The 24,041-nt window shown below is 43.8% G+C and overlaps 3 protein-coding genes across 8 annotated transcripts in view; 2 read left to right on the top strand and 1 right to left on the bottom strand.

The window, feature by feature from the left end:
* Positions 1-8,042, top strand: part of LOC119546229 (protein abrupt) — a 51,755-nt gene extending 43,713 nt beyond the window's left edge. For 3 of the 5 annotated variants that reach the window (XM_037852373.1, XM_037852369.1, XM_037852370.1), the window contains exons 8-9: positions 5,165-5,866; positions 5,932-8,042. In XM_037852373.1, the coding sequence (XP_037708301.1) occupies positions 5,165-5,866; positions 5,932-6,365 (1,136 nt within the window). In that variant the 3' untranslated portion in view covers positions 6,366-8,042. Of the gene's footprint in view, positions 1-2,258; positions 4,531-5,164; positions 5,867-5,931 lie in introns of those variants that run through there. The other 2 variants (XR_005219170.1, XM_037852372.1) reach the window with 2 other exon arrangements.
* A 1,320-nt stretch (positions 8,043-9,362) lies between these two features.
* LOC119547288 (kinesin-like protein KIN-7I) lies at positions 9,363-17,854 on the bottom strand. 2 transcript variants are annotated; one of them, XM_037854073.1, is made up of 13 exons: positions 17,577-17,854; positions 17,384-17,506; positions 16,975-17,321; positions 16,008-16,921; positions 15,361-15,522; positions 11,590-14,872; positions 11,260-11,535; positions 10,911-11,204; positions 10,691-10,858; positions 10,369-10,635; positions 10,191-10,308; positions 9,622-10,130; positions 9,363-9,566 (listed from the first exon to the last, which is right to left on the bottom strand). In XM_037854073.1, exons 1-13 carry the CDS (start codon positions 17,713-17,715, stop codon positions 9,429-9,431), a joined length of 6,738 nt encoding a protein of 2,245 aa, XP_037710001.1. In that variant the 5' UTR covers positions 17,716-17,854; the 3' UTR covers positions 9,363-9,428. The 2 variants fall into 2 exon arrangements, with proteins under 2 accessions (XP_037710001.1, XP_037710002.1); XM_037854074.1 differs by lacking the exon at positions 15,361-15,522.
* Positions 17,855-21,389: 3,535 nt separating this feature from the next.
* LOC119546892 (zinc finger protein 501-like) lies at positions 21,390-23,214 on the top strand. The gene is made up of 2 exons (XM_037853513.1): positions 21,390-21,468; positions 21,526-23,214. Exons 1-2 carry the CDS (start codon positions 21,461-21,463, stop codon positions 22,871-22,873), a joined length of 1,356 nt encoding a protein of 451 aa, XP_037709441.1. The 5' UTR covers positions 21,390-21,460; the 3' UTR covers positions 22,874-23,214.
* Positions 23,215-24,041: the final 827 nt, after the last annotated feature.

Raw genomic sequence — 24,041 nt, 5'->3', positions numbered from 1 at the left:
ATTGTATTTTTTTACATTTTTAACTTTTGTAAATAAAATTTTATTCTGTATTTATTAGTATAAATGCTATAGATCGAAGTTTCCATTATTTGAACTCTTTTGGTGGCCAATAGCGACTCGGGTTATGGAATTTCGACTCTATGATCATTTTTTAAAGATGAAGTAATTTCCTAATCGTTTAGAAACTGAAATTTACTTATTGCCTAATGTAGTATATGCATTTATGTTTCGCTACAGAATGACACAACATTCTTTGTGTTTACAAAAATAGACACTTATGGTGCATAATTATTAGGAAAAATTGGGTTTTGCATTTTATATTTCATTAATTATGCACAGCCACAGAGGTGGCCAAAATTAAGGGGAGGAGTAGCACCAAGTGGCTGTAAAATTACGCACAGACCAACGCACACGGTTCCGGACTTTCGAGAGGAGGCTCAAAAGGCTTCTCCTCCGCTTTCCACTGCCCCCGTGCAGTTCACTCTTACACACCTGTAACCGGGTGTCCAAACGCATCTTTCACATAAAGTGCACCTGCCAGGGGGGGGGGGGGGGGGGGTGGATTCTTACGCCTGATTTGATCCGGGCCACACAATGTCCTCTTTCAAGACTTGTTCTTGTGGCAGTCACTTGCAGGCAGGAGCTGCCCTCACAGACACACATCCACTGGCGGGCTGACATCCTTTCGGTTTCCTCAAATGTGACAAATTCGAAATGTGCTTGGCTGGTCAAAGGAGATCGGTCCCATCCTGTCCTGCTCGGATGGGATGCCCCGATGTCCTGGCTGCACTTGAGCGCCGGCCAATCGACGAGGAGCTCGGGATGCTCGCCGAAGAAAACTGTGATGCGGCCATGCATGTTTCATGTGCATCTAAGCATATGCCAGCTCGTTCGCCAGACAGGGCCAGCTATACGTACAATATATCCAAAGGGGTAGGGGGGATCGAAAACCCTTGCATATTGCATTTTCCATTTTATTCGATTGGATTTTATTGTATTTTTCACTTGATATATTTATGCAGCCGAATTGTTTGCCTTCTCCCTTGAGTTGTCACGCACAAAGGCAGAACTAAATTGTTTAATTTGATCTCAGCTTTTTTGGGGTCGCCTTGCGTCATGACCCCTGCACCCAACCATCCCATGCTATACCATACCATCCCATCCCTGAGAATCCCTGGCCATCCCAAAAATGACTCAATATTCCGATTTCGATAGCCCTCTGGCATGGGCCTTGGCAATTTTGTAGACATTAAATTGCGTTTTATTTTTCAATATTTATTATTATCGAATATTGAAACGAAACCGGACTGGAAATGGAAATGGCGCTGTAAATGGGAGCGGGCGAATGCAAAGGGACGGGGCCAGGTGTTTTCCTCTGCACGCCACTCGGATAGGGGCTATATGTATATGCACAATCGCAGTTCGCATATAGAGTTGTACAGCCGTCCAATCTGGCAATGGTTCCATGACACGCGATTCGCCAACCCACACCTTGATCCACCCCTTTTCCCATGGGTTATATCCGTGCGTTTTGCATTCTTAGAGCGGAAACCTAATCCATCATTTAAATAGCAATAAAATATTTATCCAGAACTGATTAAAATCATAATCCCAAGTCGGGGATACGCTTCACATTGTGAGTTTCACTGCAACCAGAGTAATATTGTGTAAATAATATGTATTAATTTTTAGTTTCTTAGATTGTTTGCACCTCTTATAATATAATTTAATTAATCATTTGCCTGCCTGCCTGCCAAAAACCAAATATGTGTATAAATGTAGTATCATATATATACTCTCGTATAATCAATTGACATAACTTAACTGATGTAATTGGCTAAACCAAGAAAAAAGAAAATGTGCTCCAAAATATTGGCTCAAACCGTGTGTGTGTACTTCCGATTGAGAGAGTAGTTGATGCAATATCCCTAAACTCTAGAACTGAATGTGTTCCCAAAACAAAAACGAAACGAAATCCAGAAATTGGCTTTAAATGTAATTGGTAAACCTGAAAATTAAAAAAGAAAAATGGAAATCACTAGCGGATGGTTCAGTTCTGCTGTTGTTGTTGTTGTTGCTGCTGCTTATGATGGAACTCAAAATTGACCACAATAAAAACACACACACGTTCCACACTTGAACATCAAAATTGAAGCTGCCGAATGAAACCAATAGCAACCTTTATTTAGCCTCTGATTTTCGATTTCACATTGACTTCCTCCTCTCCCCAATCGCCACTCGAATCGTTTGGATCGCAGGCACATTCCTGAATGCCAAGAGCGGCATCAAGCAGGAGGTGATGGAGCCGGAAGCGGAGGAGGATGCAGTGCAGCAGCAGCCGCACGAGGCCCACGCCGCCGACCGTCGTCCGGCGGCCAGCAAGCTGGCCAAGCTGATGCAGCAGCAGCAGCAGCGGCAGCTGTTCGACCAGCGGCGCAGCCACCACCAGCCGCACCACCATCACCAGCCGCACCATCGCCACCACCACCACCACAACCACCATCGCATTAACAACAACAACAATAATACGAAGAAGAACCGCTCGGCCAACTCCTCGCCCACGCCCTCGGCTCGATCCTGGAACGACAGCGAGGAGGATCAGGACATGGACTGCAGCAGCGGCAACCACAACCAGCAGCAGCAGGCGCAGCAGCAGCAGCAACAGCAGCACAACAGCAACGAGGACGAGGACGATCGCTCCTCGTCGGCCTCCTCGGCCATCTCCCTGACCATGAAGCGTACGCGCCAGGACAGCGAGTCCACGCTCTATCAAACGCTGCTCATGAAACAGGAGCAACACCAGCAGCAACACCAGCAGCAGCAGCAGCAACACCAGCAACATCAGCAGCAGCAGCAATATCTGGACGAGCTGCAGCAGTCACACCAGCAACAGCTGACGGCCAATCTGTTTATGGCCAGGACAATAGCTCTGAGCAGGTCCCGGGATTTTCCGGAGCTCTTCCAAAACACGATTGCCGCGGCGGCGGCGAATGCGACCGCTGCATCGTCTAGTCCGGGGAACAATGGCAGTGGAGCGGTGAAGGTGGCTGGACCAGGACCTGGACCAGGACCCCTACCCGGAAGTGCCGCGCCCGTGGCTGTGGGAAGTGGAAATGCAGCGGCAACTGGAGCCGGAAGCAGCAACTACATGCTGCCCTGTCCGCTGTGCGAAACGCCGCTGGAGCAGCGCGTTTTCCGGCAGCACCTGGACCGCCACTATCCGCGCGACAGTCCCGTCTGCCCGGTGATCGAGTGTGGCCGCCGCTTCGCGCATCCCAACTCCGTGCGGAATCACATGCGCATCAAGCACACCCTGCAGTGGGCCAAGATGAAGGCCATGCGATCCTCGGGCGGCCCCTTCGCCGGCGGGCCGGACTTCAAATGAAACTGTGAGGCCGTGGCCTAATGTTACTCCGCGTAGTCACGCTAAAAGCTTTCTAGGTTGCTGCTTCTCAGTCAGTCAATGGCGACAATAAATCGAATCTAACTCGCAATCCAAGAGAATTAACCCAGTCTCGAGACACTCGCAATCTATCGTAGATAGCCAAAAGTAGTCCAAGTCCCTGTCGGAGTCCACTATAACTAACTGTAACTGTAAGCGCACGAGAGATCCTTGCCTGTAAGCCGACTACTGCAACGCTTCCTGCCCGCCAGTCAGCCATCGAAGCCCTCCCATGTGGTCATTCGGTACCTTAAAGTATTCATTTTATTCATAAAACGGTTTCAGTCAGAGGGATCCATAAAGTTTTATTTCAGAAGAATGCAATGTTTTGTATTGGGGTATTCATTTCAGACATTCATTTGGGCAGGATTCATTTTTCTACGAAACCAATTCATTTAACTTTGAAGCTTTTCCAAGTTGTCATTCCATATCTAAAAGTATTCAAGTCAAGAAGAGGTTTCATTCAAAGGGATCCATAAAGTTTGATTTTAAAAGGAGAGAACATTCAATGTTTCTTATTGGATTATTCATTTATTTCTGCTAAAAATAAATATAAGATCATGGGAAAAGGAGATTTTATGAAAATAAACTATGGAAAGATTCCAGAGAAACTTCGCAGCTGGCGGCGGTGGATGAACGCTTTGGGTTAGAGGATACTTACAACAAATTTTACGTTCCTATATGCGATAAAGAATATTACAAATGCAGACACCTACAGCTCTGATATGTTTACCTAAGGCAAAAGTAAATCTCGAACTTTGAATTCCTTTACATTAGCTGAGAGAGATACGAAAAGTGTGTAGGACTCGACTCCAGTAACGCTCCAGTAAAGCATGTGCAGTATTAAAGTGAAAAGCTAACGAAACCGAAGAACTACACACAAGAAGAATAATAACATTAATTCATAGAGTTACATAAGCAAAATACGTATGATTAAGCCATAGAGGGTGAGATAACTATGTAGATAAAGAGCTAACAACCAGCAAACAAAGAAACATGATATATAGAAGTATATAATGTAGTTATTATGAATATTGATACTGAAACAAAATAGAATGTGCCTGCGTAATATATTTTTAGCCAAAAAACGAAAGAAAATTAAACGAAAAACTGAAACACAAGTAAACTAAAGTTGAGCATTAAAAAGAGATACGAAAGAAAACGAAATACCAAAAACTGAAATCGATTTGTATTAGAGAAAGTTCAAAATTCAAGGAGATATTTTTGTTGATTACCTTAGGTTGACTAAACTGTAATTCGAATCAATTGGCGGCATAACACTCCAAGAGCAGACATACGTAAAAAGGTTCCTATAATGTTAATCAAAAAACACTAAAACTAAACCGAAGCTCCAGCAAAACTGGCTAAAGAAGGTCTGTCGAGATTGTATCGATATTGAGTAAATATAAATTCTATTTCGATGCGGACAATTTTACAATTGTAGTTTATAAAGCCTAAAGAGAAAACAAGCAGCCATAAGTACAGCGATTGTACAGCAGTTTGTATGCCATTTTAGTTTGCAAAATTGTCTGAGGGGCAAAAACAAATGTATCTAGTACGAGTATCTTGTATCTGCGCTGCCTGGAGGAATGTGTTTGGAGGCGGCAAATCTATTTTGGTGAACAATAAAGAGCAAACGAAGACGAGCTGCCTTTTCATTGGTCTCTCTACGAGGAAATTGTGCGAGCCCAAATCTAATGAACGTTTAATCGTATCTTTCAGTTTCGCGACGCTCCTTGGAAATGCGGGTCCGAGCCACAGATCCCCGTCCCTGCCCCAAATGCGGAAAGATCTACCGCTCCGCCCACACACTGCGCACCCATCTGGAGGACAAGCACACCGTGTGCCCCGGCTATCGGTGCGTCCTCTGCGGCACGGTGGCCAAGTCCCGCAACTCCTTGCACTCGCACATGTCGCGCCAGCATCGCGGCATCTCCACCAAGGACCTGCCCGTCCTGCCCATGCCCAGCCCCTTCGATCCGGACCTGGCCTCCCGCCTGCTGGCCAAGGCGGGCGTCAAGATCTCTCCGGCGGAGCTGCGGGCCCGGGCCTCGCCCACCGGCGGTAGCGGCAGCAGCGGCGGAGGCGGAGGAGGCGGCAGCGGCCAGGCCAAGTTGGATCTGAGCAACGCCAGCGGTGGACCGCTGGACGATGCCGAGGACTCCGACGAGGATCCCGAGGATCTGACCACAGGCAATGGCCTGTACGGCATGGGCGGAAGCAGCAACGATCTGAGCCGCTACCACGAGAGCCTGCTGAGCAACTTTGGGCACGCCAGGATGCGAAATGAGGCGGCTGCTGCGGCGGCCACTGCGGCTGCTCTGGGCCAGCCCAAGGACCTGGGCGTCCAGATGCCAAACAGCGGTGCAGCTGGTCAGTCCCTGCTGGACACCTATCTGCAGTTCATCACGGAGAACACCTTCGGTGAGTGTCTTAGTTCTCCAAGCGAAGGTTCCGTAAATAATTTGTGACCTCTCTCCTGATTTCAGGCATGGGCATGTCCCAGGAGCAGGCAGCTGCCGCAGCGCTGCGCGCCAAGATGGCTCAGCTGAATGCGATGGGGCACAGTCTGGATAGCCTACCGCCGGGCCTGCTGCCCGGTCAGTTCGATCTGAGCAAACTGGCTGCCGGGAATCCCGCCTTCGGACAAAGTGGACCCGGTCTGACCATTGAGCCGATCATGCGGCACGACCAGGCTGCCGGAAGCCTCTCGCCGAACGTCCACCGACCACTGGCCCTCAACTCGGGCGGCCGGATGATGGGTCACGACGAAATGGCGGACCACGAGGGCGATATGAGGCGGGACGGGTCGGAACCCATGGATCTCGGCCTGGACGTTAACCAGTCGGGCAGCAACCATGAGGTGGCCAACTCCGATGCCGAGGAGAACTACTCGGAGGACGAGGGAGTGCACAACACATAGGAGGAGCAAGGGATTCCAGCGAGGGACCCACGAATATGAACATGAACATGAACAGTTGTATACCGATTACCCATGGAACATATGTAACGAGTAGCCTTATCCTCATGTATACCAGTTTATGTGTACGATACGATACAATACGATAGTGAAACCTAGGACTAAAATCATATTTGTGCCGCTGCCAGAGCTGGCCTAGTAGAATTCAATGTTGTGCTTTTTAAACTACCTAACTACACAGATATATCCTATAGATATATCCCCCCATACACATATATATTTATATACACAAGTACCTGCTGTGTATACAAGTCGATGAAGAAGAGGAAGGGAAATCCCCAGACAACCCATCCCGCATGAAAAACAAAAACTAATGGTAGTCTAGTGTTGTAAGTTAGATTTCACATTGAAAGAGAAGCCTGTAAATACATAAAACTATTCATATTAGACCAGCAACAGCCCCCCAAACGATCCGTCGCATTTAACACTTACGTATGTTAGTATTGTACCAGACGCCAGCAGATAATTCAGATGTGCCATGCATGCCACAGCCTTCCAGTTCCAAGTCTAGCCAGTCCATTGATTCACAGTGCTTACCATATCTCAGGAACGCTCGCGGACGAATCCGAACAACTCAACCGAACTACCTCAGCCAGCGAAAGAGTTGAACCCCTGAAACGAACCTCAAACTTCCATGAGTTGTGACTGGCCCTGTACTCCATCTCCAGGAATCTTGCCAACATTTAAGAGCGAGACCTGCTCGTAGATTTAGAATCCTAAGGGGATCAGAAAACAAGAAATTGATTATTTATACACTTAAATACGGTATACAGTGCACACTCAGTATACGTATATACACTTAAAAATATATACATATGAATGCCTGTACTTATTTGTCAGAGAAATGAATACCTCAGCATACTCAGCATTCGGTCGTTACACTCGAAGGTGGACCCCCTTTATGATATCCAGTGCGAATCATATAATTATAAAGAGACTAGGTTAGTTAGTTTATGTGGCAGCACTGCAAGCAAGACATAGATAGATGTAACTACGCGTTTCCTGTATGTATTTAGTTCGAATATGCCTCAGTTATCCTAGGTTTATGGTTAGCTTCAATCGGAGATGAGCACAGACTCTACAAGAGTCGCTACAACTTGCCTTATGACCAACATATGTGTTAATTTAGTAATTTTCTACCTCAATTAATTTAAATGTAATTTACTTGGATACTTATTTGTAAGTTCTTGAAGGCACTCTCCAACATGTAATTTGTTTCACTTGGCTTGTTTCGAGTGTTTTAACTACCTTTAACATGGGATTTACTTTTATTACTCACCAGTCACCTAACATAGCTTAACAAGAGATTGGATGACGCACATGTGAATAAAAATATCTAAGTACATGCGAGTGTCTTTAGTTTTTATTTACCCGGTTTAGTTTGTATCTTCGGTTTTAGAAACTTTTCCCTCCTCTCACTCTCGCCCAGATTTTGGCGCAGGGGGAGTGCAATAGATTGCATTTTCCTAGGTTTGAAATGCATTTAAGGCTAATGCAATTCGGTTAAGTCGTTAGTTTAAAATATATTAGTTAAAAGTCGTTACATAAGCAATATAAGTAGACATCCATGTGCTTAGAAAGTTATATAAATATTTATTGACATTACAATAAAGCCGCGTTATGAAGACAAACTGTGTTTTTCTCTTATTATGTGGTTTCATTTTCCGTGGGACTTATAAATTTAAAGTCATTTAAAGGTTTGTTAAAAATTATAATACATTAAAGGTTCGACGTTTTTTTAAAGTATAACATATAATTATATTTTATCTATAAAACGTTGAACAATAAACAATTACAGCTTCAGGACTTGAGCAACATGCATCCTCTTGTCCAGAGATCGCCGGAGTGCCTTTGCTACAGTCTTCTTCTAATCGATGGGTTGGCCAATGAAGCTGCTAGGTTGAGGTGGAGGTCATTAGCTAGGGCGTCGTTCCTGATGTACCAAAGCGAATCTGCAATCATGGGCAGCACCCGGTTTTGGACTCTTAGCTACCGTGATGTGAGAGTCTGAAGCCATGTCCCATAATTGGATACAATGAGTCATCGAGAGCAGCAAAATGGTCTTGAAAAGCAACACTTTGTTGCCCAGGCTGAGCTTACTTACTGTCATAAGCAATCAGTTCAGCTTCTTAAGCTTAGCACCTGTACCTGCTATTTGGATTGTGCGCTGTTTCCAGGTGAGCTGCTGCGCCTGGGGTGATTGTGGGATGGTGGTGTCGTGAAGTTTAACCTTGGGAAGGACCTGTTCTCTCAAAGTAAAATTGGAGTGGTTCCAGCTGTTTGTCCACTTGCCGTACGAGTCTTGAAGTGCCTTGGTGATCTTTGACGCTTCGATTCGGCAGGAGTTCGCAAGAAAGGCAGTGTCGTCAGCGTCCCAGGACGCTTCTTTGAGGAACGCCTGGTAAGATTTTAATATAAGAAATTGGCCTGTCGGGAGTAGAGACTTCAACTTATGAAGTAAGCTATCATGCCACACACGGTCGAAAGCGAAAAGCATTTAGAATATGCTGAAGAACTCAAGGTGCTTGCTCTGGGGTCCCATTATTATGCCAAAAAACAAACTTGTGGTCGCGAATGGCATCCTGCACTAAGAAATATTCTCGAATACTTTAGAGAATGTGAGTAGCAAGCTAATCGGTCGGTATGACTAGACAAGGTTCTCCGGTTTTCCTGGCTTTGGTATCATCGTTATCTCAGCACACTTCCATTGAGAGGGAAAGTGTTGGATACGTAGCATTGAGTTAAAGAGAAGAACAAGAAACATGATTCCCTTTTTAGGCAAGGCCTTGGCGATTTAGACTGCAGTCTGTTTTCGATGAAAAAAATGAGACAATGTTTTCAAAAATTGTATATTGCTACTAATGAATACATACATATATACCTTGTTATGACTAACTCAGAACTTTTTAAATAAGCATATTTACGACATAAAAAGAGAACTTAAAACCAAACCCATAAATATTTGTACACTTAAAAAGGACTCTACAAATATAATAATCTAGTGACTTATTTAGCTTCCTCATATTTAGCGAGTTTTTCTCGCAATGCATCCAGCTCATCCTTTCGCATCATTAACACTCTTTTTGCGGACTCGTATTTATTTTTAATGACAGCCAGTTCTCTCTTATGGGATTCACATTGCGCCTGTAAAGGTAATAGTTGATTAAAAAAGTAGTTGAATAATGAAATAAATAACAACCTTTAGTGCACTGTTTTGACCAGCTATGAGTGAGGAGATATTCGAAGTGTCGTTGTTTTCGTTCTGCTTAAGCTTCTCTTCCAGCTCCTTTATAAGGTTATAGCGGGAGCGCAATAAGCGACAAGCATCCTGGTACTTCATGTTTGTTTTCTCAAGAACTGCCTCCAGCTCAGATTCTGTCTGAGTTTCTGCCGGTACCATAGGAGGCTTCAGATTCGTCGTAACCTGTGCTCCTTGGCCGGCAATCGATTTGGCTGACGACTCGGCAGCATGAGTGAGATCAGTGACCTTGGCGTTGAGATCGTGAAGCTTCATCTTTAACCGTTTCTGCTCGACGCGTGCTTTCTCCTGTTCCTCCTGAACTCTCTTCTTCAGTTGCGCATTCTCGTCCTTCAGTGGATGATGCTTCAGCTCCATAGTCAACGCAGTCACTTGGCTCTCGCGAATGAAGAGATCGCGTTGGCAATCCTGAAGCTTGCAGTTCAGCTCCACACAGTTGCATTTGTTGTCTGAAAATCGAATCATTAAATGCAACATTTTGTAATCCATCCCACGACAACTGGTCTTACCCACGGGATCTGTCATTGTGCCACAATCCCTAGAGTCGTTCCAGTAAGATTGCCGCCGCTCATCGTGAACGCTGATTCGCCGATTCTTCCGTACTTCAGTTTCAGAAGTAATGGATTTCTACGGAGAAAAGATCACAGTTAAACAACCCATGTCTCGGACCGATAAGTTAAAATTTACCCTTGACCCACAGGCGCCAGGATTCCGATCGAGACTCTTTCTCGCTGTTGGAGCAACTGGCGATCCATTGGAGGTATGTGACTCGAAGGACGCGTTGCTTCCATTCACTTTAAGCGCTTGTAAAGCAGCTAGTTCAGACTCAAGCTTAGCCACAATGTCGTTGAGCGTGCACAATTTTTCCTCCAGATTGCGCTTGTCTTCTAATAGACTGCAGATTGTACTGTTCATGCGTTCCTCCTCAGAGCGGAAACTAGTTTCCTTAGATTTCTAAAAAAAAAGATTTAATTAAAAATTGACTCATTACCAGGATGCCACATTTTACCAGAGTTGACCGTAGCTGCTCGCACTCCCTTGTGAGTTCTTCAAGCTTACTAACGTTATCACTTAGCATGGTCATCTTTTCCTCTAGTTGACGCTTTTCCTCCAATAGATTAGAAATGGTGCCCTCCAAAAGCTCCTTCTCCTTACGAAAAGAACCCTCTTTGGATTGCTAAAAAATATCAAATTGTTCATCTAGTAAGACCGAGTTTCTGAACTATTACCAATTCGAATTCCAGCTTCTCGCATTCCGTTGTGAGTTTATGAGCCTTCTGTTCCAATTCGAGGCTTCTATTGTTGGCTGCCTCTATGGCTAACTGGTGCTTATTTGAGACTTCTTGCAGAGATGCAAGCGCTGCTATATTGGATGCCAACTGATCCTTAAGTCGAGCACTGTCTTCACACTTCTCGCTAAGAATGTTCATATTTTCCTCCAGTTGCTGTTTATTCTTTTGCAGGTCCGATATAATCAATTCCAATCTCTTATTTTCTTTCTGGAAGTTATCAGTTTTTGATTCCTAGAACATTTTTGCGTAAATTTATTAAGTGAGAGGATATTGAATTTAAACTTACCAGGTCCAATCGCAGTTTTTCGCACTCGTTGGTCACTTCACTGATTATATTGCGGCCCAGCTCCACTTCCCGACAAAGCTCAGTAGATCTTTGATTGAATTCTTCTTCCTTGGCTTGCATCTGCTTTTGAAGGTCGGTTTCGAATTGCTCCAGTTTCTCAACACTTTCTCTAAGAGACACACACAGCTTTTCTTTCTCTTCCACAGTGTTCTGCAGATCGGATACAATCAATTCCAAGCCCTTCTTTTCTTTTTGGAAATTGTCATTTTTGACTTCCTAAAAATCGTTTTAGTATAATTATTAAATTAAATAGTTTATAAATAACCTTACCAGATCCGATCGCAATTTTTCGCACTCGTTGGTCACTTCACTGATTATGTTGCGGCCCAGCTCCACTTCTCGACTCAGCTCAGAAGATCTTTGATTGAGTTCTGCTTCCCTGGCTTGCATCTGCTTTTCGAGGTTTGCTTCTGATTGCTCCAGGTGGGCAACCTTTTCTTTAAGGCTGGCACACAGATATTGCTGCTCTTCCAACATGGTCTGCAGGTTCTGCGCATTTTTCAGCTCTACCTTAAGGTCCTCATTTGCAGTCTCGAGCTTATCTTTTATTTCTTGCAGAGACATAAGCTTCAGCTGCAGCTCAGCCATGGAACTCTTGAGATCTTCCACTTCGCGTTGGAATTTGCCTGCTTGAACTGACATTTTCTCCTCGACTTCTTTAAGCTGGGTTACCAGACATAACTGTTCCGAGCTCACAGTTACCTTTGCATCCATGGCCTGCTTCAGTTCTGAGCGAAGCTGTTCAATTTCTACATCTCGGCTAGAGATGCCTTTCTGGGAATCGGCCAGTTCCAATTGCAGTCGCTCTACCTCCCCTTGCAAATTGGACGACAGTTCGTTTGCCTCAGAAAGACAGTTTTTCAGACTTTCGTGCTGCGAAACCAGATCCTCATGACCTAGGATTTTGAGTTGAGCTTCTTGCAGTCCTTCTTGGAGAGCACCTATCTTGGCAGTGAAAGTCTCAAGCTTGTCTTCTAGGTCACACTTCTCCAACTCCTTCTGCTTGCCTAGAGCTGCCATTTCAGTTTCAAGGTCCTGGAGTTTCTTCAAGGTATTTGAGTGCTGTGTATTGGCATCCTGAATCTCCGACTGTAAAGCGGCCTTCTCCTGCCTCAATTTATCCAAGTCGAGAACGTAAAGCCCACACTTTTCCTGAAGCTCATTTATCTTTTGGTTCAAAGAGGCTTGTAGCGAATCAAGCCGCTCACTGTTATCCTGTGAGTCTGAACTGTTCAGATCACGAGTGAGGGACTGCGTTTGCAGTTGTTCCGTGCTCTTAGCGTACAGCGCCTGTAATTCAATGTTCTCAATTTTTAACTTTTCCAATGCCAAGTCCTGCTCAGCTTTCGTTTTCTCCAGCTCAGCAATCGTAACTTTCATCGCACTATTATTACTTATCATCTCCTCCAGAGTATTTCTCACCTCCTCAAGTTTTAAGGACGCCTTTTCCCGCTCCTCCTCCGCTTGACCCAACTGCTCCTTTAGCGTAGTGGTCACATCGCTTATTTGCGATTTGTAGACATCTTCAATCTTCAATTGTTGTGCTTCAGCCTCAGCCATCTTTTCTTTTAAGGTTTCACTGATTTTTTCCAACTCTGCCTGGTGTTGAGCAATCAAATTGTTCCTTTCTTCCTCCGCCTGAGTAATCTTTTCTTGAAGAGTAGCTTTAATGTCCTCCAACTCCGTTTGACACCGAGCAGTAGCACTGGAGAGCTCTTCCTCAGCCTGAAGTAGCTGCTCCTTCAACGCGGCCATACTGCTTTCATAGCGATCTTTGTTCTCCTCCATTTCCAGGGCCTGCGTGCGTACTTTGGCTCTGGTCTCATTTTCGCTGGTCTCAATTTTCAGCCTGTATTCAACCTGTAGGGCATCGATTTCTTCCGCTTTTAACCTCTGCAAATCAATTAGTTCCTCTTTAGCTGCCTTCAACGACTCTCTAAGTTCCTCGATTTGATTATCATACATGGGGGAAACAGTCATTGGATCCTGCTTTCCCTCCCCCAGAGATCCTTCCGTTTTTAAACTTTGCTCAAAAAGTTGCGCGTTTTTCTCTTGAAGCTGGTCAATCAGGAGTAGGTTATCGGCTAACTTCTGGGCCTGGCGACCTAGTTGGTCCTGCTTTTCCTGAGTATCCACCTCCAACTCTGCAAGCCTCACCTCCATCGATAAACACCGCTCGCTCATTTCCTCGAATTCCGTCTGAAGCTTGGCAATATCCCTGTCTTTCAGAAGCATCTGAGTCAGCTGGTTTTCCATCTCGGCCTGCATATCACACACCTTCGCCCTCAGTTCTGCAAGGGATGTCTTGAGAGTGGCCACTTCCTGGGATTCCTGATCTTTCCTCCAGGAGGATATTGATAAGCCTGAAAGGGTATCCTCGTCGGGTGGAATTCTAAGTAGACTATCGCTCATTGAGTTCTCCCTGGTTACTCTATCCTGCAGCTCTTCATACACCATAGTCATCTCCGCATTTTGTTTCTCAAGGGATTCGATTTGGCGCTGGTAGTCCTCAACCTTGTTCACTATAACACTCTTTTCCAGGAGGGCAGACTCCAAGTTCGTCATCTGCTCGCGCATCTCGTTGATGGTTGCCTCTGTGGCTTCCATTAGGACATTTTTTTCTTCGACTTCCTGTTCCAGTTGCGAAATGATCTCAAGAAGTCGCTTTTCCTCTCCCACATTCATTTGTTCCTGACTGAGTTGCATGATATGGAACCTGTGGCGCTTTAGAAAACCTTTGAGACAAATGGAATCGGATGTATCCTGCTGTCGAGTGTCACCCTCTATGTACTCAGCAGACTCGAGGCAAAGCTTCAAGCCCGGCACGTTCTCATCCTGTTCCAGTTTGATGGCTCTGAAAAGGCGGCTAAGGCCGGATTGGTGCTGGAGTTCAATCTGTTGAATGGACTCTGACAGCTTGACAAACTGTTCCATGAGGTCACTGTCTGGGTCAGGGTTATTGTCCTGTTCGCTGCACTCAGTGCCCACACCGGAACTCTTCATGGACTCCAAGTCAAAGCTGGTTTGGCGCTGCTTGAGTTCCTCTCGCAGGGCGTCGTTCTCTTGGACACTTTCCATCAGTTGGTTGGAAAGGCAGTCGTATTCCCGCTGAATCTCCTCGAAATCTGACTCCAACTGAGAGAGTTTCGTTTTTAGCTCTTGGTTCTGAGCCTTAAAATTTTCCACCATAGCTTTAGAGTTATGAGCTTCCTTAAGCTTGCTCTGCACCTCCTCCTCCTCGCGCTCATTGCGGGTTTTAGTCTCAGCTTGGGAATTCTTGTTTTGGGATAAACTGTCGAGAGACTTTTGTAGGCTTTCTATGGTTAACTCCTTTTCGGAAAGCGCTGATAGCAAGTCATTCACGCGCAGTTTCGACGTTTTCTTGTGGGCCTCGAACTCAAACTCTAGGCTCACTGCCTCGCGGTTTTCTACTTCCAATCTGGTCATAGTCTCTTTCAGAGAACTCAGCTGCTCTTCTAATTCGTTGATCTTTAAATTGGCAGCCTCATTGGCTGCTGTTAAGCTGGTGACCTCTTCCTGCAGAGCTTCGTAACTATAATAAAGCAAATAACCAAACTTTGTTATTTTAAAACAGATAATACTGTATATCAAAGGCAGTATTAAAATTAAAGTATAGATTTAAAACTAAATAAATCTATAACATAGAGATCCGTTACTATAAAAAGGGTCTGGTAGTTGTATTTGAGATATTATTTTGAAACCAATTTATTTTAATATAATACTTTGGGAAGCATTAATTTAACACTCATCTTAATACTGTAGAATTCATTTACCAATAATTGCTTTTCGGTGTAGCTTTTTAGTGCCCAGAATGCAGAAAGCAAAATGATGAGAATGATGATGCAGACCAAAAATTAAGCAGAGGAACACTGATAGTTACGTTTTTATCGTTGCTTACGACCATTAGGAGACTGTATGCTAGCTGCCATATAGCCGATCCAAACAATACGGTTTGCTGAAGCTAGCTTTCTTTTTTCTCGGAATATGATTTATCGTTTACTTGCCACCCCTTGAACTCACCGCTCCTTCTCAGTTATAGAATCTTGCTCTAACTTATCCCGTTGAGCTGTAACCCCGATCAGCTTTTCTTTTAAAACCTGCACCTCCTTACTCTCCACTTCGCAGTGCTTCTCTAAGCTGGTGAACATTTGCAGGTCCTGGATCTCCTTGATCTTTTCCGAGCTGAGCAAGCAGATGAGTGCAGTGATTGAGTTACAGGTGCGTAGATGAATGTGGGTGTTAGGTGATGAGTGTTATGAAGATTAGGGCGGGTCGATTTGTGGGGCCAAAAAACGTTAGGGGAACATAATCTAAAAAAAATCTCGGAAATAGGGCCAAAGAAACTGTGTTTATAGTTACGTTTGACCTTTCGCATTTCGAAGAAAATAACATTGGTTCTTGCTTTCTTTTTTAAAACTAGCATTCTAGCATTCTTTATAAATATAATGAAAAAATCTTGAAAAAGATGATATATTAATGGACACTGTAATTTTCTTCTAACAAAAAAAAATGTGTTATTCTTTTAAAAATGCCATTTCCGAGAGAAAGTTTCTTTGGCAGTATCAACTAGAAATATTTCAAGATTATTTTCCCTACGATTTATATCTTTTATGCGACCATTCAAATCTACCCAGACCAAAACCGATATTATGTGAAAGATTACTTACGTTAAAGGAGCCACGTTTCTCGTCAAGGGAGTCAAGGTCAGGTCTGGCAGCTTCAGGTTGTTCAGCATGTCTTTGTCGAAACCGGGGCGAGGAGAGCCAAAGTCAATAGACTCAGCCGGAAAGAATTCTTCATCAATTGTATGGCCATCAGTGCCGATATCCAAGCTTCCGAGAATATTGATGGTATTAGGAATGTTGTTCAATCGTTTTCCTACATTTGAGTTGGAAAAAAAGACTGGTTTCGGTAGATGGGAGACCTTTGAAAACTGAAGAAGTCGGTCATCTGTAATGCTAAACCCGGCCGACTCAAGCACCTGACCCGAAGGAGCCGGACACCACGTGCGGCGTCGCTTTTGCTGACACTTGTCACTCAGTGATGTGCTGGAGATTATCTTATGCATGTCGCGCTGGATGCGTTGCTCCAGATCCTGCACCTTTAACTGACTTTCGTTTTTGCGCTCTGCCTCGGCAAGCTTGTCCTTCAGAACCTGGATTTCGCGCCCCAGCCGCTTCATCATCGTGGCGTCTGACACCATCTCGTTGACTTGCGGCTTGATTCTGACTTTCTTGGCACGCGTGGCGAAGCTCAGGGTGGATTGCGACTCCTCCATGATAGAGGGCTTGATCGTGCATATGATGGAGGTCAAAGCATTGCCACAAAGCGATCCCTGCAGGATGCGGGTAAGTTTGGAGTCACGAAAGCTGATGAACTTGTTGTCCATGTTCTCGGACAGGCTCTTAATAACATTGCTCAGGAAAAGCAGGCTCTTGTTTATGTGGCCACCCTCCTTGAGGCGAGCCCCTCGGGCACCTGTCTGGTCCGCCCGCTCCGATCCAGCCAGATCCACCAGGTTCAGCACGCTCTGGATTACGGCGTCGTCGTCACTGCGGTCAGACTTTCGGGACTCAATGATCTGCGGGACACGAATTAATATGGATGTGGATAACCACTACATACTATACTAACTATGCGGAAAATGGCGTGCGAGCGACTGGAGCGCTCGTTCATGTTGGTCTCGCCCACGGTTCGCTCTTTGTTGCCCATGCAGAGGAGGCGCAGAAGGTCGTCCTCGCTGGTTATGATGCACTCCTCGCAGTTCACGTTCACGATCCCATTGCCGGCCTCGTGGATCTTCAGGTCTTGGTTCTTTTTGTTCAGCAGGTCGTAGATCTTCTCGTTGTAGATCTCTATGTAGCCCACGCGCAGCAGGAAGTCGCGCTCCTTCTCACTGGAGATCTGCTGGAAGATCTCCTTGGCGGCCAGCACCATGACGCCCGGGTTCTGGCCGTCGCCCATCATCGTGTAGGTCTTTCCTGCGAGACATTAACAGCATTAGCTACACCATGGTGTGTGTATATATAGCACAGATACCCACCCGACGACGTCTGGCCGTAGGCGAAAATAGTTCCGTTGAAGCCCTGCATACAGGCGTGCACGATGTGCTTGGCCATCCGGTCGAACACCTCCTGGTTGTTGGTGCCCTCGTCGAAGACGTAGTCTGCAAGTGGGCATGGAACGGATATCTCGGGGATTAGGATGCTCATTCCCGACTCTGATTGAGCACTCACCGAAGACGTAGGGCTCCGCATGGCTGTCCGCCAGGTGGATGGAGCGGCCATCGTTGACCTGCCAGAGGGAGGTCAGCTCGGGCTCGCAAGGACGCACCTTGATGCACACCTGGATGGAACTCGGGTTCTTGGCAGACATAATTGCAGCTTCTTGATCTTCACGCTTTACAATATTCACATCACAGTTCAATAACAAACAGACTCTAATGTTTCACAGGGAACACAAAATTATCGACATCTTTGTTACTGTTGAATTCGAAAAAAATAATGCCGCTTCCAAATTAGTGCGACCGAGGGTTTATTATTCAATAATACCGTCCGGCTGAAAGAAAACGAAATATTTTTTGTAATATCCAAACGGTCACGCTGTAAATAAATGTTAACTAACAGGCGTGTAAAAGCGGGCTACTACTACAGCTCTGTTAAGCTAAGTTTACTAATACGCCATCTACAACTTTGGATTTGTTGTGCGAAGAAATCTGTGGCAGCCAAGACTCAAACCAGATATTAAAATTCTCATAATTTATATTTATTGATTTAAAATCTACAACGTTGCCACTAGCAAATTAAAAGTATCCGTGCTGCCGTTTCACAACACTGGCTAGGTGATCCATTTTGTGAAATCGCTGTTTTGCGAGAGCAGTGGGAGTTAGGAGTTGTGAAGAGAGGGGTGAGGGGTCAAAGAAGAGGTTGGTGTTATAACTCATATTTTTGGAAAAGGAAGAACACATGGCGCCTTGGATAAAAAACATTGCATTTTTTAGCTCTATAAAAGTGTAGGAACAGAGAAAAACGAGAATGGATAAAATAAAAATTAGGAGAAGAAAAGGAGGAGAAGGTCGCAAACATTTAAAAAAAATAAGCTGAAAATTTGCCTTTGCCACATAAAAATAAATAAAATAAAATAGTTAAGGACACCTAATTAATCGATACGCAAATAGGTTCTTCATCTAGTTCTAGCTCTTTCCCCTTCTTTAATTCCCCCAATTCACTTCAAAATCAGTCTCCTTCAATCATTTAAAAAGACTTTAAAAAAAGTATTCAATTAAAATTAGATTAGGCGATTTTAACCGTTAAGGGACTAAAATTAGAGCTTTAAAAAATTGATTTGCAAATTGCAAAGTCATTTCAGAGCCGCAGTATTCTGTCAACATGCAATATTCTGCCTGCCAACATCATCGGTGAGTTTTTGAATTTGATTCCATCTTACATTAAAAGTTAGTTAATTTTTTAATTTTGCACATCATTGTATATCTAGGAGTCCGAGATGCTCCCGCACGCCACCCTGTCGAGACAGAACTCCCCCACGCTCAGGATTTCGGTCATTATGCTTGGAGCGGCCCACAACGTCACCACCGACGAACCGGAGCAGGGTGAGCGATGGTGGATTGGGAGCATGCGGTAATGGCGGTGGCAGCGGTCGCAAGGGACGCAACCGGTCGCCTCATCTCGATTGAGACAATAACAGCAGTAACCATCATGAGAGCCGGGCAGAACGCAGCCACTCCAAAACCAGCAACAATGGTACCAGCTCCGAACTGGAACGCTATGGATCTCCAACCCCTACGAGGTTTTCGTAAATGTAGAGAAGCCATTAACCCTCTAAAAAAGCCATATAGTTTGATCGGGGCTTGGCCTTTTATAAGTGATACCTTTTATTAGAATAGTTTGGATACCGACTTTGGTCAAAAACATTTTTTAACTCCTTACAATTCGTTGGTGTCAGCTTTTGATTTTTACGTTCCCGTCCGCGTTTTGGACCGATAGATTTAGTATTATTACATATTGGGTCATCGAGTTCTCGTTAAAAGGGGCAATCACCAATGGCTGCGTCACTGGCCACGTCATTTTAGACTTTTTTTGAACTTGCCCCAATATATATATAATATATAATATATATCACGTAATGATTAAATGTTTAAGATCAATCCTAACGTATTATTTTGCTTATCCCCTGGAAAAGCACGAAGCCCATGAAGACAAAAAAAAAAAAATTTCTGGCAATACATATATACAAAAACTATTAAAGGGGAATTGCCACTGGCGAATAAATTGGAAAGGGACATGTGCGCGGTGTGCCGTAAAACTTTTAGTAACTTTAAATCGGTCACGGCCCACATGGAAGGTTGTCCATCGGCGAACTACACAATGGCTTGCGAGTGCGGCTTCCTATTTTCTGACTTGTCTTCACTTAGTAGCCACAAGTGTTGGCCAAGTACAAATAAAATGAAGAAGGTAATCACCAATTTTTGTACAGCCGTAATGAAGCAGTCGGAAGAAGCTTAGAAAACGCCCAGTGACTCCGTCTACTTCGCTGATCCGGACCCGCTATCCCTAGCGCTCACACCGATGCCAAGCAGCCGCTAGGGTGTTTATAACTACGCGTAAGTATTTAATGAAAACAGACATACAAACATAATTAATTTTATATATATATATTTTTTAAGAATTAATTATTAACGGAACGATCATCAACCAACATGACCTTATCCAAACCCAATGTACGCATATACATATATATAAATAAAGCCTGAAAAAAAACCCTTAACATACCAGCATGTATTTGAACATATCCAGAAGTGCCACTTGAATCACTTACTGTTTACTTTTTGTAGTCTTATTGAACCCCAGCGCTAAGCGATTTAAGTTTATCTTATTCTAGCTCCTTGCCCTTCTTCACCACATGGAAGGAATCAATCATTTAAAAACTCTAACAAAAAAAAAATTATTCAATTAAAATTAGAAGGGGCGGTTTTGGCCGTTAAGGGATTCAAATTAGAGCTTTGAAGAACTGATTTGGAAATTGACAACATTATTTCAGAGCCGCAAAGTTCTGCTACATGCAATATTCGCAAAGCGATTTCTAAGGCACCTCCAAATAATTTTTTTTATTTTTATAAAATTCAATGTTTTTTTACAATTAAGTTTGGAATTTGCGCAGTACTGTTTTTGGTAGACCTTCCATATCCTCGTCAGAGGTCGAATAAAACTGTTATCGGTCTGCCAGTCAATATTATCCCGATAATAGGCAATCGTATATTAATCTGCCGCTTCCACAGCAACCAGCTTTTGTCCAGGTGTCAGTGATAACATTATATCGTCTGCACACTTCACTGCTGCAATTTTAAGCGGCTGTGTGCAGAGGCCATAAAATCGCTGTTTCAGTTTTAAGCGGTTTCTAGTTCATATTGAGAATCGCTGAAGGGAACAGCTGATCGGCATAAGAAAACCATATCCAAAGTGAAGTAAATGTAAATTGTGACGTGTAAATTGAGTTTTTCGTAAAAGAATGCGAAACAACGCATAACTAAATACAATTTTAACACTAGCATGAATGATTATGAATATAATGTTTTCACCGCCAAATGATTCTTTCATTGCTATTAGCAAATTTATCAAGGTTGAGATTTTCATGGTTTACATGGTGCCAGGTCTTGCCAAGAAGGACATAAGCTGGAAGTAGTTATTTTCCTTAAAAAAAAGCATAGAAATATTTTTTCAGAATGGGATCAACTGCTCAGTTCCGAGCCGTTGGAGAGCTTTACGATCCTGCAGCAACAACTATTTCCTTTTAACGCCAAGTGTAAGTACCAACAAAACTCGTAAAAAGTACTGAATCTATTTGCGTGTGCTTTCTGCGGAAGGGAGTTGTAGCGACTTTTCCCCATATCTTTCTATGGGAAAAAAGTCGCTGAAGGTGTATTTAGTTGCAGACGCGAAAACCCCCCTCTGTGTGAATAGGCTATTATGATGAGACAAAAACATCGATGAAAAAAATGATCGATGAAATTGTAAAAACATCGATGCGTTCAAATACATTTTACAGATCTGAGCACAGAAAATATAAATCCGTCAAGTCTGTAGCCAAAACATTGGACAACAATATGGAATCGTAAGAGAAGTGCTATATTTATATGCTGTATACTTACGTTTTATGATCTTATTATAGGGAAATGCCAAAAATATGCCGAGTGTGTCTGGTGCCTTCCGAAGACGGCTACAATATTTTTGAATGCACAACAGAATCCGGTAATTCAATTAAGGAAATCATTTCTCTATGCACAGGATACGAGGTATCCGAGGGCGACACCTTTCCGGAAACCATTTGTCCAACTTGTCTGCAGGATGCAAAGAATGCATTCGAGATCAAAGGAGTGTACGAGAAGAGCCAAGTGTTCTACTGCCAACTACATAGGGAGTACCTGGAGAAATCGAATGCGAAATTGAATCTAAATCACAATGGAAAGGAAAATAACTTTCAAAGAATGAGGAAAAGTATAGAAGCAGACAGTGAAACAGCACAGTCCAAAGATGATCTTTTGGAAACTGATAACAACGAGGAAAATGATTACATGCCCAAAACCCATAACGATCGGCTAGATAATACCATCGAAAATAATACTAAAAGACTACGAGTGATTAAACCCTACACGTGTACCAATTGTTCGAAGATTTGTAAAGAAAAGACACACTGCACGGAACATTTGCGAGTGCACACTGGGGAACGACCATTCAAGTGCTCCCACTGCCCCAGTACTTTTGCTAAAACACGCTGCCTTACACAACACACTCATATACACACTGGAGAACGGCCCTACAAGTGTTCCCAGTGCACCAAGTCCTTCAAAACGTTTGCCGTCCTTCAAAGTCACCTGAAGGTGCATACGGGCGAACGAACCTACCTGTGTGACCACTGCCCTAAGGCCTTTGGACAATCTTCAACTCTTAGAAATCACCTGCAAACGCACCAGGAAGAACGGCCGTTCGCATGCACCCAGTGTCCCTTGGCTTTTAAGAGATCTAAATATCTAAAGGTGCATATAAAAAGGCACACTGAAACACGACCTTACAAGTGTTCCCACTGCTCAACGACTTTTAAAGAAAAAAGAAATCTCGATTCTCACTTGCGAATACACAAAGGGGAGAAACCATTCAAGTGTGCCCAATGTCAGAAGGCATTTTTTAGGAATGACGAATTACAAAGACACATGCTGATTCACACGGGAGAACGTCCCCATAAGTGCTCCCACTGCCCAATGGCCTACAGAGACAAAACCACTCTTCGGGATCACCTGCGCACGAAGCACACAGGGGAGCGGCCCATCAAGTGTACCCTGTGCTCAGAGCGATTTCCAACGCATAGAGCTCTAGCGAAACACTTGCGAAAGCGACCGTTCACGTGTTCAATGTGCACAGCGACTTTTGCCACCCATTCCAGTCTCAGGGACCACTTGCTATCGCACGTTGAAAAGCCCAATTTCATCTGTGCTAAAAGAGCCACACAGCGACAACTCTAGTGACCCCAGGGTTCGAGGGCATTCGAATTGAATAAATATCTGAGGACACACTACCAAACACACACGCATTGCTTGTCGTGCAGGTCATGCGGCCCACCTGTGAGTCCACACTGGAGAACAAGGAAAGGATGGTGGAAATTGAGTGACAACATTAAAAAAAATGTATTCTTATTTCTAAAAATCGTTTAGAAATGCTATAGCCAGGCTTCCGGGTGCTTCATGTTTAATTCTGAAAACTATGCATGTACCGTATCTTTAGAGTATGCAACTTAGACTTAAATACAAGAGTAATTTTTTTCAAAACGAAAAAGATTTGCACTAATGAAATGCGTGTAAACGTTTGATGACCAGTCTTAAAAATTAACCATTCTTATTGATTCATCCACCATCTACCATCTGTTCAACAGATGGTCCATAAGGTTTTGACGTTCCGAAAATTTTCCAGTTAGTTCCCCAGTCACATTTTTTCGGTGCAACTCTGAATTCTTCTTGGCAGTGAAAATTAAAACATTCACTACGAAAACCTTTAAAATATTGACAGGGAATATTTGAAAACGGGTGGCACAGAAGCACACAAAAGCCACAGGCCTTCAGAGCAGCTGTTATCGGATAAAACTCATTCGTATTACCCTCTACCCACACCACCATCCGTTAAACGGATGGTCCATATGGTTTTGCCGTATCGAAAATTTACCAATAGTTCACCATCCAAATTTAACGGATTATTACAGACTCTTTTATACAATACTTAGGCGATGTTTTTTCAGTGCAACTCTGAATTCTTTTTTTGACAGTGAAAATTTAAACATTCACTACGAAAACGTACTTTAAAAATGGTAGGTACAGAAGCAACAGGTTTGGTTTGATTAGCCACATGTTTCTTCAGATCAGCTGTTATCGGATAGTAGATGTGCTCTGTGGGAATCGGAGTTTTAAATTTGTCAAAAATCCCAACCGTTTAGAATGGATGGAATCTATGGGAAGAGGGAATAAGGAATTTAACTTAATTCATGGTTTATTAATAATGATTCGGTTTATTTGTATTGATATTCCACAAATCGATATACGCCAACAGCAATTTGTCATTCAATATTATTTGCATCATGATTAGTAATCGTGCGCTTAGCAGAACCATTGGTTTTGTATAATACCCTATTCACACAGAGGG

The sequence above is a fragment of the Drosophila subpulchrella genome, chromosome 2L (assembly GCF_014743375.2).
Source record: "Drosophila subpulchrella strain 33 F10 #4 breed RU33 chromosome 2L, RU_Dsub_v1.1 Primary Assembly, whole genome shotgun sequence".
NCBI lineage: Eukaryota > Metazoa > Arthropoda > Insecta > Diptera > Drosophilidae > Drosophila > Drosophila subpulchrella.
The sequence above is the reverse complement of the archived record's forward strand: the minus strand, read 5'-3'. Positions and strand labels throughout refer to the sequence as shown.